Raw genomic sequence first — 17,765 nt, 5'->3', positions numbered from 1 at the left:
CTGATGTCATGTGCTTTATATTTAAATTAAACTTTTACTATCATGCAGATGGCTAGAACCTAAAAAGATCTCTAATGATGTATATGTTATTTCCAATTGCTGGTAGATGATCAGAAAATACCAATTATTTAACCATTATGATACTGGTGAAAGCATTTTCTATTGGTTTACACTACAGTGTTATTTAATGCAAGGTGGTATTGCTTTAAATGCACTTATACAGTCATGCAGCACATACTTGTTTGTATCAGTAGCTCCTTTTTTGTTTGCTTTCATTATTTTAATCACTGAGAGTATTCCACTGCATCGTAAACCACACTTTTAAAAAATGTATTATGCTATTATAAATGTTTGTGGGAGTTTCCCCCCATTTTTAGCTATTACAAAGAAAGTGACTTTTGAGCATTCCTACATATAGGAGGTGCTATGGTCTGAGTGTTTGTGGCCCTCAAAATTCCTATATTAAAACCTAACCTCCAAGTGGCGGTATTAGGAAGTGGGGCCTTTGGGAGGTGGTTAGATCGTGAGTGCAGAGCTCTCTTGGTCGGGATTAGTGGCTTTATAACAGACTCCAGACAGATCCCATGTCACCTTTCACCATGTGAGGACACAGCAGAAAGCTGGCAGTCTGCAACCCAGAAGAAGCCCTTCACAGGGACCCATCGATGCTGGCAGCCTGATCTTGGCCTTTCAGCCTCCACCACATCGAGCAATAAATTCCTGCTGTTTATAAGTTATCCAGTCTGCAATATTTTGTTATAGCAGCACAAACAGCCCAAGACAGCAGGAATTATACGTAGTATTATACACATATAGACAATAATACTTATATGTGTATATATTACTAATTTTTGGAAGTTATTTATTCTGGAGTTGGGTTCTTTGCCAGATATATGTTTTGTGTTCTGAAATTTCACATATAATATTACCTTGGAGATTTTCTTTGGCTTGGCTTCTTAAAAGACTAAATTTAAAGGAGGAGAAAAGAATTACATGATTTATAGAGTGAAAACCAAAAAAAATTAACTTGCAAACAAAACTGATAAAGCCTTTGTCGTTATTTTACTTTAATTGTCAAGCCTGTCTTGTAAGGGGTATATGTAAGAATTTTACCATGTGGCTTTTGTAATCCAGGGACAAGTGACCTTTCAGTAATATACATAGATATATATTGTCTAAAGGTATTTCTTATTTTTTATAAGCTGTGGAGTTTGGAGGCATTCTTCTCTCTGTTTGTTTTAAGTGAAAACTTTTTAGCTATTTCATCTCAAAAGGGGAAAATGTAACAATAACTGCCCAGTTTAGAACACATAGTATATGTCAGATACTGTATTAAGCACTTAATATCCATTATCTCGTTAATTCTAAGAAAATCCTTGTGAGATGTAATTACTATTTCTGTTTTAAAAATGAAGAAACAGGTTCAGCGATGCTTAGTAATTTGCTTACAGTCACTTCAGTAAGCAAATAATAGAGGAGATAAATGATAGAGGCAGGATGTGAACTCAGGACTGAATCCAAAACTGGTTCTTTTCTATTACCCTCCGTATCTGTCTGTCCTTGAACATAAATAATTTCTTTATACAGATATGTACTTACACAGAATTACATTTAAACAAATGTGATTATATATTTATCTGTTTGTTTTTAAGTAGTCTTTTAATCTCCCATTCTTCTATTGGTAAGCATTTACCTTGCTTCTGCTTCTTAGCCTCTACATAGTGTTTTATTATAAACACCCTTACACATATTCTAAATCTTTTAATTTTGTGAAGTAGTCTCAGAAGTGTAATTGCTGGATCAACGGGTGGCATGTTTTTTAAATTGGTATTCATTTTTTTCTATTTAATTTACTTATATCATTTTTGCTTCTCTGAAAGGCTGTAATAGTTTACAGTTCCACCAGCAATGTAGGAAAATTATATGTTAACCCATATTCCAGTTATCACTGTATTTAATTTTTTGCCATCAGTGGGTGTAACTGATGCCTCCCTATCTTTAGTTTGTAGCTCCTTGACTGCTAGTAAATTTGAGTGATTTGCTCTTCATGTATTACCTCTTCATATTCTTTGTACATTTTTCTATTAGGTTTCCTTAGATGTCAGTTTGTAGAAACTCTGTGTTATGTACATTAATCCTTTGTATCTTTATTATAAATATCTTCCTAAAACATTTTTATTTTATTTATGGTTTCATATCATACAAGACATTTTCCAATTTTTATATAGAATATTGTGTCTTAAGGTCTCTCATACCTTCAGATTTTGTAACTAGTTTCCAAGATTTTGTAACTGTAGTTTCCAAGACTTTCTTGCAAGGTTTTTATTGTATATGGTACATTTTTACATATTTAATCCATCTGGAACTTATTTTTGTACATGGCATATGATGGTAGTCCAATTTTACTTCCTCCCAGATGGATAACCAGGTGTTCTACTTCTGTTTTCCTAGAGCTGCGATCTTTGTTATATCTGAAATTCTCATAGATACTGGGATTGAGTTCTAGATTGTTCTGTTTATTGATCTGTTTGTGTTTTTCTATACCAATACTATTTTGGTTAAAGTGGCTTTGACTTATGTTCTGATATCTGGTAAAGCAAGTCTTTTTTCACTGTTTTTTATTTCATATTTTTCATATCTGTTCTTGCATATTTAAACTTCCATATAATCCTTAAAACTATTTTCTCCAATTTTACCACCACAACCATAGGTTATAAGAGGATTCTAATTTGAATCACAATTTATTTACATATTAGTAATGATATGTTACATTGTTATAAAATTTTACATCGAAGAATGTGATATGTTTTTTTCACTTGTTCAGATCTTATTTTATGTCTGATAAAGACTTCAGAGTTGCCTTCATTTATGTCTTGTGCCTCTTCTGTTCAGTTTATTTCTAAGAATTATCATAGAGTGTTCTTACTATAGCAAATGAAATATTTTTCCAATTCCCATTTCTAGGTAGTAATTGATACTGTAGAAAATGGACATTGATTTTTAAAGATCCTCTATCCATTTACCTCTTGATATTTTGATTAGTCCTCCTAATTTCATACGAGCATCTTTTGATTTTCAGGCATCATTAATATAAGCAGCAAAAACAGTTCCACTTATTTCTTCACTGTTTATGCAAGTTACTAATCTTTTTTACTTTGTTTTTGTGTTTCTTAGAAGCATTAAAACAACGTTAAATGATGATGGTCATTACTAGCATCTCTATCTAGGTCCTGACTTTAATTAAAATGGTTTTCATTTTTTAATCTTTTGGAAAGCATGCTATTTTGGGGGGTTTTGGTCAGGAGGGTTTTTTGTAAATTATTTTACGTGGTTTTCTGCTATCTCTGGCTTTGAGTTTTTACTAAGAATATCCTGAGTTTCAATCAGAGCTTATTCAGCACTTAATAGGATTTTCTTTAATTCATTGATAGAATAGATACATAATCTATCAACATATGATAGACTTCTTGATATTGAACTACCCTTGGCTTCATGGAATAAGTTTCTACACACAAAATACTCCTAGATTCTTTGATTTTTGGTCTTTAACCAAGGGCTCCTCATCCTTGATCTCTAGATAGAACTTGTTGGACAACTGCAGGTGAAACAAGTCTTAATAAGAAATCCACCGGGACTCCCTGGCTCCTCTTACCTTCATTTCTAAGACCTGTATTTGTTCATGACTGGAGAATCAATAAACGAGTTGAGAATGGAGGGCACCTTTTTGGTGTCCCAATTTTTAGATTCATCCTGTAGCCCTTCTATCTTTGGGTTATTTTTTACCGTTATGTCAATCAGTCTTCTGTTCCTTTTATTTATTTTACCTAGTACAAACATTTACATCAAAACTGCCTTAAGGAATTCTTTTAATAGTAGAATAATTATGCCCTGGCCTGTGTGACTCAGTTGGAGCGTCCTCCCATAAACCAAAAGGTTGCAGGTTCGATTTCAGTCAGGGCACGTGCCTAGGTTGTACGTTTGATCCCTGGTCAGGGCATGTGTAGGAGGCAACCAGTCAGTTTTTCTTTCTCACATAGATGTTCCTCTCCCTCTAGTACCCTCTCTCTGAAATCAGTAATCATGTCCTCGGGTGAGGATAAAAAAAATAAAATAAAATACACTTGGCTGGTGTGGTTCGGTTGGTTAGAGCTTTGTCCTGTGGACTGAAAGGTTGTGGGTTCAATCCCTAGTCATAGTGTATGTGAGAAAGCAACCAGTTGGTGTTTCTCTCTCTCTCTCTCTCTTCCCTCTGTTCCCTCTTCTGTCCTCTTTCTGAAAGCAATGAAAAAATGTCCTCAGGTGAGGATTTAAAAATAAATGAACAAATCAAATAATAATAGGGTAATTAAATAGCAACATACGAGGTCTGTCCGGAAAAAGTCCAGCCATTGTTAATATAACGAGAATGGTTTGTGCAACATCGATGTAACCTGGAGCCAAGGAGAGTAGACTGGAATGTGTATGCGTGACTGAGCAACTAGAGCGACAGATCTGCATCAAATTTTGCATTAAGCCTGAACATTCCTACATGGAAACTATTCGGATGATTCAGAAGGCCACAGCTATGGGCAACTGGTGATTGGCAGCCTCCTCATGACGGCGCACCCGCTCATGCATCACATCTCATGCAGAGATTTTTGGTGAAACATCAAATCACCCAGGTGACTCAGCCCCCCTACAGCCCAGATTTGGCGCCCTAAGACTATTGGCCTTTCCCCAAACTAAAATCACCTATGAGAGGGAAGAACTTTCAGATTGTCGATGAGATTCAGGAAAATACGATGGAGCAGCTGATGGTGATTGGGAGAACTGTGTGAGGTCCCAAGATGCCAGCTTTGAAGGGGACAGAGGTGTCATTGTCCTATGTACAATGTTTCTTGTGTTTTGTATCTTCTTCAATAAATGTTTTTCATATTACATGGCTGGATACCTTCTGGACAGACCTCGCATTCTGATGTTTCTCTTTTCTTCCATTCAGTCAGCCTTGTGTTTTCTGAAACCTATATGCATTGTTTTCTGTAGTGATTTTAGCAATAAACTTTAGTATTGAGACTCTTTTGCCATGTTTTTTAAATTTTTATATAGAACCTAAAGTAAACTACATAACCAATATTTACATTTCTAATTGTCCAGGGGAAGCCCTGGAGGCCCAGCCACATTTTTCCAATCTAGAAAGATAACTTAAATATACCTCATAGTATTTTATTACTGTACACATTGTTTTGTATTTAATTAAAAGTATCTCTTTGGTAGGTTTGGAGTCAGGGATTCAGAGTACTTAATCATGAGAACTTGCCTGTCAATACCAAATAGGACGGTGGTCAATTTAGTAAAAAGAACACTGGTCATGGAGTTAGGAAGCCTGAGTGCCAGTTTTAGCTCTGCCACTAGCTTATGTGACCCCAAATGAGGTTCTGCACCTGTGACCATTCATTTCCCCTTCTCTGAAGAGAGGATGTTAAAGTAAATGGTGGATCTTTCTTTAAGCTTTAACATTCTGGAAAATCAGTGTGTTTGAGTCCAGCCCTCAACCAATACCTTGAACTTCCCAGTCTTCAGAACCATGGGAAATACATTTTATTTCCCATGGACTGTTGTTTATAAACCATTCAGTCTGTGGTATTTTTGTTATAGCAGCCCAGGTGGACTAAGATAAGGTTTCTTCAGATTGTTATTTGTGAAAATAATTTTAAGTCCCCTTAAGTATTTGTAAATTCGTGTCTTCACTAGTGAGTTTCTGTAAGTCATATCTGATCAGAGAGTTAGAAATGTTTCATAAATTACAAGACTAGAAACATAAATTTGATCCTATTAAAATTGCTGACAGTTTTTGATCTATAGTAGGTAATTTCGTGTGCATCAACCTAATAATTAAATGCGAATTAAACAGTTATCAAACTAGGGTTTCACTTGAAAGATTTTTCCATCTAAAAACAGAATTGCTTGTTGTTTTATTAGGGATTTGTTATTCAGTCAAAAATACCTTTTAAAATTACAAAAAACAAGGGGGAAAAAAGTACATTTCAAAATCAGCTTTTTGCCATTGCTGTGCAAGGTCTTACGGATATGCCCATGAATAAAATAATCCTGTTCCCTGATTTGGGGAGTCTACAATCTAATGAGGAAATAGGCAGTTAACTGACCAATTACAATAGAGTTTTATGAGAGCCATACGTATTGCTGTGTGGCAAATGACACGAAAAACTTCTCATCTAAGAGTTCTAAAAGATGTCTTGTTCAGAAATTATCCAGGGAGGGAGGTCTTTTGGGGTAGATGGCGTGCTGCATGGCATGTGTGGTGGTAAAAGTCAGAGGGAAAAGCATGTGCTCAAGGGTGAGAAAGCGTGGCAATTTCATAGTGTGCAGAAGGAGGTAAGGCCAGAGAAGGTAGGTGGGGACCAGATCTTCAAAAGCCTACACAAGGCATGTTTAAGATTTTAGGCAGTAGAAAGTCATTGAAGCTTTTTAAGCAGGCAGATGATATAGTCAGGTTTGGAAGGCAGTATGCAAATTGGTTTAGAGTGTCCATCTAAAAACAAATTGTCTTGATTCAAATCCTAGTTCTTCTGCATTCAAGCCATTGACAGTGGGTGATTTAACATTAGACTTTTGTTTTCTTATCTGTAAAATGGGATAATGGTATATTATTTGTAGAGTTAAAATTAACATAGATAATGACCATTGTAAGTATGAATTACTGTTTAGTTATTGTTATTATTTGTGTTACCGTTTTTAATTTTAGAAAGATAATTCTGGCTACTGGAGTTAGAATGGAGTAAGATTAATGTAGCAAAACCTGTTAGGAATTTAGGCAACACATGATTGTGACTTGGACTGGAGTAGTCACAGAAGGGATAGAGAAAAATACTCTGAAGAAATTTCAGAGGTAGAATCCTTAGTTCTTGATTGAATGAATGTGGGAGATGAGGAGGGAGGAATAAAGGATGAATCAGAGTACCTCAAACTGGTTTTGTAATAATGTTCCTATAAATACACCCCCATCTGCTGCACTAAAATAATATGTTAATTAAATAAACACTTTAAGCTCACTTTTACCTAATAATAAGTGACAGTGCCCAGAAGTGAATCTGATGAATTTGAGGAACTGAGATTGACATTTCCTTGTGCATAACAAATAGTTAAGCCACTGAGTAAGTTGGAAGAAGGACATATGTAATATAAAAAGTATTCCTTTTTTGTTTCATGTTTCCTTTCTCTTCTTTATTTTCTTTTTAGTTCCGTTGTTATTTTAATTTTTTAGTCTTAGGTCAAATCATATATATAAAAGTTACCATTTTTGTAGGTCAGGAAAATACTTAACCAGAAATGAAATGGTTAAATAGTGATAGTTTCTTGTTTAGTCCGTTCTAATTCTGTAAGAATTTGTAACCAGGGCCCTGAGGGTTCGTTCTGAGTTGAACTGCGGGCCAGTGACTCTGAAGGAGTGTTGCTGTGATGGCATAGGGACAAGTGGAACTGAGCCCCATGAAGTGGGTGACTTTATCTGCCATCACCCATTCAGGGAGGCTCAGACAGGGCATCTCGCAGCCCCGTGTTCTTGTTAGCTTTACCCAGAGGGATGTGTTATATATTATTTTGGCTGTTTGGTTTTTTTTAAACTGATTAAATGATATGTAGCAATAGTATATAGAAATTGGGAAATTCATAAAATAAACCATAAAGAAGAAAATAAAAAATCACTGTAATCCAACCACCCAGTGAAAAATAGAGTTGAGTTTTATTTTTTTATCTTCACCTGAGGACATGCTTACTGCTTTTAGAGAGAGGGGAAAGGAGGGAGAGAGAGAAAAACATCAGTCAGTAGCCTCTCATGCATACCCCAACCAGGAGGACTGAACCCGCAGCCTAGGCGTGTGCACTCACCAGGAATTGAACCCACGACCTTTCAGTTTGCAGGACAACACTCCAGCCAACTGAGCCACACTGGAGTTGAGGGGCTAGAGTTGAATTTTAATGTATTCTCTTTCAGTCATATATATGCAGAAATACTTCTCTCTTTTATAAAAATCAAATATATAAGGCTGCATTATTTTAAGAAGGAAACGAATGTATACATTTTTGTGCAGATGTAGACTTACTGCCCCCATGTCATTAATAAGTTGCCCCTTCTGAAGAAAATACTTTTCTTCAAAACAAAACATTTAGCTCTTGACTGATTTTATGAAGTGTGGCTATCAGGCTTTTTTTAAAAAGTTTTCTGTATGAATATTTTGATTATAGCTCCAAGAGTGATTTCACTCAAATAAAAACAAAGTTGGAAGACCAGTTATTGTACTAATGATGATAATATAACAGCTTATAGTTTTATTACATTTTTAATTCTTTCAAGTTATCAGCCAGTGTAATACATTTTTATCAGCATAACTATCTAGTTTCAAACACGAGTAGCCTGGGGTTAGAATAACGGCATGCCCAAATTCACAAGGATTTGGAAAAGCCTGGGCTCCTCACTTTGGCAAGTGCCTTTTCTGTTTATTGAACTGTGACTCTCAGAAAACATTCCTCATTTTCATTTGATAGTCATTGAGCCCTCAAAAATGTGAGTTTAAAAATGAAGTGTATGACAGATGGTTTGGCTGAAGGGCCAGGTGTTTGGGGGACGTGGTATCAGTTTGGAAAGGCAATAGGGAGCCATTGACGCTTCTTGAACAGTGGCGTACTAAAATAAAGTATGTGGTACTAGATACAAATATATTTTTAAAATACATTAGAAAAATGAATAAGACTAGAAGTCTAGACTATATTTAATGATGGACTAAAGTAAAGCTTAAACCCTGAAGTGGGCATGAATTTGAGAGCTGTTGTGGAAACAGATTTCCAGGGCAGGGTGGGGTGCCTAAGAACAGTACATGGAGGGAGAGAAGAGTGGTCAAGATGATTCCTTAGTTTCATTCTTGAGTGCCTGGGAAAATGTTGGGGGAAAAAACAAGAGAGGCTTATTTGGTGAGCAAACTGTATTTCGGACACTGTGGTTGAAGTCTCTACAGGACATCCAGGTGGTAGATTTGTGATAGTCAAATTTTAGATGGAAGAGGGAGGGGAGTGAATTCATGGCTGGAGACACAGACACAGAAATTATATGTGGAGATGGAATAATTGATGCCATATCATTTTCTTTCTAGGCCCCTTCATTGAGCTCAGCTCAATGTATCCACGTAACTGTTGTGTGCCTAAGAACTGGGCAGTCAAAGTAAGAGAGGGCACTTCAGGGTTCAGGAGTCCAGCCTCAAGCAATGTGACCTAATGAGTTGGAAAACACAGGCTATTTTCATTGTGTGAGAAGAAAATAAAGTTTTATACTTCCTATGTGATAAGTAGTGGTAAATCTATTTCTCAACAACCCCATGAAATAGGGAGTATGATACTCTTTATACAGGTGATGAAACTGAATCTAAGAGAGGCTAAAGTTTTAGAACTAGGATTTGAACAAGATGAGTGTTCAGTGCCATGATCTTTTTACTGTGCCACACATTGCGTATTCCCTAGTAAGACCTGTCAAATATGGCTACCAGGCTTTGTATAGTCAGTGTAGTGCCTCAGATCTTAAAATGTAATTAATTGAGTTCTGATTATGGGTGGTCATTTGCCTGCAATGAGAAAGCATGTGTATGAAACAAATGAAAAAATGCAAGTTGGGTCACATAACATACTTTTCCACCCAGGTGTGCAGACTTTCTGGAATGCTTACAAATAACCAACATTTGTTTATTTTCTTTTGCAATATTGGGTCTGTGGAACTTCATTTAGAAGGATGACTTGAGAATCCAAAGACGCCTGGAGGAAAAGATAATAAAAACATACATTTTCTAATTAGCTGAAAATTATTATCATTTATGACGTTGTCAGAGAGCCACAATAAAATCCCACTTTGCATTGTTTTAAGTAGGCACAAACAAGATTGTGTATTCTGAGGTACAGAGGCTAATTTGTACCATGTAACTTCCTGTAATTTTCAAGCCCGGTAGAAATGGTAGCTTTACTTTTCCATCTTTTATGTATTTGTGTACCATGTCTCAGGGAACTAGAGCAAGACATGGCATCTCATAACTATAAGAGAGTGTTAAATACAGGAGAAATTAATTTTTCTTCTGTGTGTATGCTATTTCTGCAGTATTCTGACTGAGATTTTCTTTGTTTTTCTCTTGAAAAACTGATTTTTAAGTATGCTTGTTATTTTGGTCCTCTTTCTTAATATTGGCCAATATCCAGTGAATCATGAGAGGAAATTAATTCTGAATATTTAGCCTTCTGGCTAGAACTTCATGTGCTGCTGAATTACAATTCCTCAGTTGCCACGTACTGGTAATGCACTTGCATGCTTTAACGTTGTTCTTTGTTCCTTGGGAAAATGCTACAAGAAAATAGGAGTTTCCTTTCTGCATTACCCCTCTGGCAGTGTGTTTCAGTCCAGTTCCTGGCTGGCACTCTCCCATCTACTACCTCTTTTCCTTACTAGCAGTTTGAGTTCCGTTCATCTACCAAAAGGGGGATTCCAGACAGACGAGGAAACAGCTTTGAAACCCTGCACTGCAGGCGTGTTCAGTTAGTCCCCCACTATGCAGTCTGGAAATCTGGTGATGAATCCTAATGAGCTGCTGAAGATGCCCGTGTGTGTGCCTGCTTAGGCATTTTTCTTCCCCTCCCCCGCCGCTTCTCGTTCCCAAGCCCCCTCTCTCCCTCTTTCCCCTCCTACTCCTTTATCCCCTCCCTCTGTGTCTCAGTTCTGCAGTAAACCCGGCTGAGGCACATTCCTGCTTTGCGAGGCTTTCTGTTAAGGATGTTTTGTGGCTTTTGTTTGGATTGCAGCATGCAGAATTACAGGTAACACTTTGAAATTGAGCTAGACAGATAAATTCTGTTGAAATGTTTTCAAAGAGGCAAAATATTACACAGGGATCAAGAAAATAAGTTATTTTAGCTTATTTTATTCACGGTAATTATAGTAAAATGTTTTTAGACATGCAATAAGCGGATTTCTTTTCTCCCCCAAAAAGGCTCCAGTGAAAGGATAATGGGGGTAGATTGATCTGACTACGATTGATTTTGTTTTATGTTGATCATGAAAGCTTGCTATTGCTGCGCCTCCTCTGGAGAGCAAGGACAATTAGTTACATGGGGTGCTACTGAGGGTAGTTCTGGGTGGGGTGGGGTGGGACGGAGTGGGAGGGGTGATACCAGCCTCAGCTAGCCAGATTCTTTGATTTTTGTATTGGGATGCAAAATATAAAATGCTCTCTCCTTTTCTTCTATCAGCTGTTCAGAGGAGACTCATTGCAACTCCTGCTGAAGCTCCTAATTTTCTTCCCTTCTCTTCTGCCCCTCCCCCTACCCTCATTGGCCTGAAGACATTGCACTCAGAATTGGCCTTACTCCCCTGGCATTATGCGTACGGTAAACCTGGTACTGTGGCCGCATCTGGGACTGGCCAGACAACTGCTGCTGGCTCCCCCTGTTCCAAGGACTTAAAGGGGGATTGCGCTGCAGGCAATGCATCAGAGCAGCAGCATCACGAGCCTGGGGACTGAGGCTCCTTGGGCATTATTACAAACACACAGAGCTGACCGCAATGACAGCAGCTGCGCCTTTGAACTGTTGGCAGCGGCCAAGCGGCAGCATGAAGTGAGAGATCACTCCTGAGCTCAAGATGAACTCCACCTTGGATGGTAATCAGAGCAGCCACCCTTTTTGCCTCTTGGCATTTGGCTATTTGGAAACTGTCAATTTATGCCTTTTGGAAGTGTTGATTATTGTGTTTCTAACTGTATTGATAATTTCTGGCAACATCATTGTGATTTTTGTATTTCACTGCGCACCTTTGTTGAATCACCACACTACAAGTTATTTTATCCAGACTATGGCATATGCTGACCTCTTGGTTGGAGTCAGCTGCCTGGTTCCTTCTTTATCACTCCTCCACTACCCGCTTCCAGTAGAGGAGTCCTTAACTTGCCAGTTGTTTGGTTTTATAGTATCAGTTCTGAAGAGCGTCTCCATGACCTCTCTGGCCTGTATCAGTATTGATAGATATATTGCCATCACTAAACCTTTAACCTATAACAGCCTGGTTACACCCTGGAGACTACGCCTGTGTATTTTCCTGATTTGGCTGTATTCTGCACTGGTCTTTCTGCCTTCCTTTTTCCACTGGGGCAAACCTGGATATCATGGCGACGTGTATCAGTGGTGTGCAGAGTCCTGGCACACCGACCCCTACTTCACCCTGTTCATCGTGATGATGTTATATGCCCCAGCAGCCCTCATTGTGTGCTTCACCTATTTCAACATCTTTCGCATCTGCCAACAGCATACAAAGGAAATCAGCGAAAGGCAAGCTCGGTTCAGCAGCCAGAGTGGGGAGACTGGGGAGGTGCAGGCCTGTCCTGACAAGCGCTATGCCATGGTCCTGTTCCGGATTACTAGTGTGTTTTACATCCTCTGGTTGCCATACATCATCTACTTCTTGTTGGAGAGCTCCACTGGCCACAGCAACCGCTTCGCATCCTTCTTGACCACCTGGCTTGCTATTAGTAACAGTTTCTGCAACTGTGTCATTTATAGTCTCTCTAACAGTGTCTTCCAAAGGGGACTAAAGCGCCTCTCAGGGGCCATGTGTACTTCTTGTGCGAGTCAGGTCATAGCTAAGGACCCTTACACAATTAGGAACAAAGGACCTCTTAATGGATGCCATGTCTGAAGTAGTTCAGATATTGGGTGGGGGGCGGGAAGAGTGAGAGAGAGAGAGAGAGAGAGAGAGAGAGAGTGTGTGTGTGTGTGTGTGTGTATCCTTTATCTCTCTTTGTATTCCTTGCTCACTAGAAAATCTGGGACAAAATAATTTGACTCTAAGCAATAGGAAACAAATGATCGATCCAAACACCTTCTAAGTTTGCAGAAATGATTTTCTTAAAAAGTGCTTTTGTATCAGAAGAATCAGGACCATGCAAATAGATTGCTCTTGATTCCAGTTTTTGTAATGTCATAGAAATAACTACACTTCTGAGATTTAAAATGAATAAAGTCATACCTAACACCTCTCCAGTTGGCACGACTGAACCTGGGTGTGAAAAGTGTCAGCATTTTAAAAAGTCATTTTCTTGTTGCTTTTCTGGGTTCTTTCCAGTTGTTTGGGCTTCATATGCAAGTGATTTCTTTTAACAGGAGATATTAAAATACAGTGATGCATTAACAGTGTTTTAAAAATTTTGTTTATATATGCCAAAGGTAGAACACTACAAGTTTCAACACTGTCATTTAGAAATACATGTGTTTTATATCTTATTCCCTTGAGAGAATAAGTACAGTGAATAGTATGGACACTTAAATATTAATTTTAGAATTCTGCAATGAACCGTGATGCAAAAATATAGTCAAATACTAGACAATTTATGTAAAACTGAGCTATGTTTTGTGCCATACTTTACAGAGGTCTAAAGAAATCTGTGCATAGAAAGTGATTCTGTTGCAGTATTTTTGCCCATGCTTTTGTGTATGTGTGGATTGAGAATATTTGAATTGAATTAGCTTTCTCTTTTACAGTAAAATGTACAGTTCATTTTTAAAATAAGGGGATTAGTTGAGATAGTCTCTCTGTGGTTAAATGGAATCAATTAATAAAGAAGTAGCAACTAATTCTCACAGCTTCTTCTGGTTAATGTTAAGGAATCCACATTTCGATGAGAAATTCTGATTTATCTGTATCTCTTTTATTTCCGTTCTCTTTTGGGATACAGTTCTTTCCTTAATAATCTTTTTTTTTCTTTTTAAGCCAAAGCACTAGCAAAATCTTTAAGTTTTTTTAATTCTCTGGAATTATTATTTGAGAATGCTGTGTATTTGTATGTAGTAGTGATGTTTTGTTCTTAAAGTGAGCAAGAAGTTTATTTTTCTAAAAGAAAAGGAGGATTTTTCAACAGCTCCATGGATGAGAGTATTTCCTCTTTTTTTTTTTTTTTTTTTTTTACCTGTCTTTAATGTTTTGAAGTCTTCAGGAGGCTTACATGGTCTCTGCCTTTGGCTAGAAGTTGTAATCTGGATGCGGCAGTGATGTTCAGGGAGATGGAAGATAGAAGAAACCCAAGGGACGTGGGTGAAAGTAGATTTTTGAATCCCAGAAAGGACATGGATATTTATAAAACAGGCAGATAGACTTTGGTTTTCCATCATGATATGAGGAAAGTTTCTACCCCTTTTAAAATAAAGGGCAGCTTTATTATCTTAGGTTTTATATGTCAATTAGATTTTAAACTCAAATATGTTCTAGTTAAACCTTTTTAAAATTTTAAGTGATTAAGTAATAAATAATATTTAAACTTAAGATTCTGAATTCTTCCCCAGAACTTGCTTGCTCTTTATATTTAGTGTTAGAAATTTGATTGAGTTGTTTCAAAATTTAGAATTCATACTGAGATTATAAGTTACGTTAGCAATGTCCTTAAATTGCCATTTCAAGTGGAAAACCTTTTCTGTTGGATTCTAAAAAAACAGTATTATGCATTTCCTCTTTTTTTAAGTAGCACAGTTCTAAAAAAAAAACAACATTTTTTTCATGTATGTTGGAGAACGTAACCTGTTCAAATTTGCACACCTTGCTTGAGAATTTTTAGAGTAAGCAAATAATGGAAATTTTAAAGATGTAGTTTTTATAGAAAATAGAAGTTAAATCAGTAGGTTTTACTTTTGGGGTGCTGAGAACACCCCAAAAATCTTTTAATCTTTTCCTCTAGTAGGGTACCATCTTGTGAGAATGGAAAAGAGAAAATTTCTGTTTTAATATCCTGGAAATGGCTAATCAAGCTGGTCTTCAAGTGACTGGAAAGACAACTCTTTTAATAAAAGTTTTTGTTAATAGAGTTTTACATTTTTTTCCTAATGCCAAATTTAGATGTTAGTAGAAGCATATATTTTTTTGACATTAGAGAAACTGCCAATGTCTCAGTCTAAAACTAAAGGAGAAACTAAGTAGATAGAATAATTTAAAGAAAAATGAAGCTCCCAACCCTCTCACCAGCTAATACTTGCTTAATATGAGCTGTTTTTCCAGTTTATCTTGTCTTCATTGGACTGTATATACTCTAAGGTTTCTTCCAGGTATCAGTTCTGTTCTCACATTCATTGTCTATATTGCTTTTAATTTTTATTTTCGTGTGTGTATTTGTATGTGTTGGAGGGAAGGGGACATGCTTGATGCAGTCACACAGTCTTCTGTGGCTAGGGGCGTTTCTGTATGATACACATTTGGAGAGTTTGTATTTAAGGAATCTTTTCTTCCTGGCATGTTTAATGCAACATTTGATGACGTTTGGGTTAAATACCAATCTGACTAGTTCAGAATGAGAAAAAAGTATATTTTTAGATTCAATTACCTTGGGCTTTGGCAAGACAGCACATTTAGCTTTATATGGTATATGACTGATATCAGAGGAAGCATAGGCTTTTGTTGATTATGTTGAAATTTCATAGTACACTTTAAAATAAGACCATACTAATTGTTATATTTGTAAATTATTTGTATGTTCTTATACAATGATGTATGTTAGCAAAGATGTGGGGATTTTTTTGGTTTTTGTTTTTCTCCTGCCAGAGCAGAAAAGCAGTTACAAAAAGACAAGTGCTCCATTTTAATGAAGAACTACCTTAAACCAGAATGGATATTTGAATTTTTCATGGACCTGTTGAATCACCCTAAATTCCATTTGGAAAGGGTTTTCGTTAGGCTTTATTGCTGGATAAATTCCTTTTTATAATGACTTTTCCTTTTTACTTGAATAATGGTTTCAGTGTTTTGAAGATTGGGAAAACTTGAATTTTTGTGCTATGAATGCATTGCCCACCTCTTTGAACTTGAAAATAAAGCAACAAGGTTGCAGGTTCTCAGATAATAGAGTGGTTTCTGAGAGCATTCTAAGCTTTTCAGGATTGATTTAAAAATCTGCACAGTGGCCCTGGCCGGGTGGCTTAGTTGGTTGAAGCATTGTCCTGAGCACCAAAAATGTTTCAGGTTCCATCCCTAGTCAGGGCACAAACCGAGGTTGCGGGTTTTTGATCCGGACACGTACAGGAGGCAACCAGTCGTATCTCTCTCTCTCTCTCTCCCCCTCCCCCCTTCTCCTTTCTCTAAAATCAATGAATATGTCCTCGGGTGAGGATTTAAAAAAATCTGCACAGTGATATTGTATGAAATGTTTTAATTTCACTGACTATGTGGTTTTGTATTATAAAAGATTTGTTAAATAAATTATTGGCAAACCAAAAATTACTGTTATGAGCAGATTTTGGGAAGTTTAAGGATGGGAGAGTTGTGCACTGTGAGATTTGATAAAAGTCTTCATTTATCAGTCTATATGTTGATTTTTGCATAATTTGTCTATTTCAGGTTGAAGAAAGACTAAATATTATATATTAAATGTATCTATTATTAATAGATTTTTCAACCCTGAGAATATTCTAGACATTTTTTATGGTTGTAAATAAATCATTTGGCTTTTTTATTTTTTCAAAATTTGGGAGACAAAAAGACATCACACTATGCTTAAAATGAACTTTGAACTGAGAATCAGAAAGTCTAAGTTGTTGTTACTTTAATACTAATTAGTTTTTTACTCCTTCGCTTTTAATATTAACAGCCAGCCAGAGATCACTGGCCTTTTAAGATAATCATCTCATAAAATGCAGAACCTAGAACAAAAGAAATCAGAGGAAACAAAAACAATGCAAGTCACAGAAGAAAACTTCAAAAAAAATTCAACTGTAACATTTTCAGAGATTTTGTATTCATTAAAAGAAAATAGAATGCCATAAAAAACAAACAAAAATAATAAGAAGAAAGAGCTCTTGAGATTTAAAGTATAATCAGACTTTTTAAAAATCAGAAAGTTGGAAGATAAAATTGAAGTAGGCCAGATAGTGAAGCAACAGACAATAAAGTAGACAAAAAGCAAGAGAAAGTAGAGGCTCAATCAAGGAGGCTTAGTACCTAACTAGCATGATATTTAGAAACAAAATAGAGAAAAAGAAAGAAGGAAATTTTCAAATGTCACAAAATTTTCCAAAACTGAGGGATAGGCATTTTCATAATAAAGACCAGCTTAATGTAATAAAAAGACTGATGGCAAATCATTATCAAATTTCAGAATCCTGGGAATAAAGAAAAATCCTAAAAGCTTCCTGGTCGGGAGTAGGGATGGGAGAGTGGAAACATACTCAGTTATAGAGATCTGAAAGCATTAGACTTTTCCACCACAATAAAGCAAGAAGATAATAAGGACTAACTTCAGTATTTTGCAAAGTGATTTTTGGCTTTGAATCTTATGCCCAAACTTTTCATTTAAGTGTGAGGATTAAATAAATTCATTTTGAAATATGCAGGGTCTTAAATATTTACCCCTCTTACATACTTTCTCAGAAAGTGACTGAAGGATATGCTTCCCCAGAATGAGAGCTGAAACCAAAAAAGAGGAAGATACAGAACCCAGAAACAGGGAGAGGTGAAGAGAATTCCCACAGTGACAGGAAAGAAAGCCATAGCAAGTTAGATGTGCAAGAGACCTAGAAAGCAACTAGTCCAAATGGGAGCAGATGGAAGGAGGGCCGTAGGAGCCATGTCTTTAAGAAAAAATAATTGGGAGGAATTTACAATTCTGTCAGGTTTATCATGGAAGAATTGGTGATAGATACACAGAATACTGAAGGGAAAAAAAAAGAATTTAGGCAATTAGTAACTTTAGAAAAACAGTTGAAAAAAAGGA

General features: G+C 36.6%; 2 protein-coding genes across 4 annotated transcripts in view; both read left to right on the top strand.

The window, feature by feature from the left end:
• RABGAP1 (RAB GTPase activating protein 1) overlaps window positions 1-17,765 on the top strand; it is a 143,611-nt gene that overhangs the window by 71,986 nt on the left and 53,860 nt on the right. The gene's annotated exons all lie outside the window — the stretch shown is intronic.
• Window positions 11,294-12,715, top strand: GPR21 (G protein-coupled receptor 21). Its single transcript, XM_054584414.1, has one exon. It carries the CDS (start codon window positions 11,666-11,668, stop codon window positions 12,713-12,715), a length of 1,050 nt encoding a protein of 349 aa, XP_054440389.1. The 5' UTR covers window positions 11,294-11,665.

This window comes from Pteronotus mesoamericanus, unplaced genomic scaffold (genome assembly GCF_021234165.1).
Source record: "Pteronotus mesoamericanus isolate MK-2021 breed Mesoamerican mustached bat unplaced genomic scaffold, CSHL_Meso_final contig_78, whole genome shotgun sequence".
Taxonomy (NCBI): Eukaryota; Metazoa; Chordata; class Mammalia; order Chiroptera; family Mormoopidae; genus Pteronotus; species Pteronotus mesoamericanus.
The sequence above is the reverse complement of the archived record's forward strand: the minus strand, read 5'-3'. Positions and strand labels throughout refer to the sequence as shown.

What these genes read in the sequence shown, in the direction of transcription:
- GPR21 (XM_054584414.1), top strand. Translation starts at nt 11,666, where the DNA reads ATGAACTCCACCTTGGATGGTAATCAGAGCAGCCACCCTTTTTGCCTC.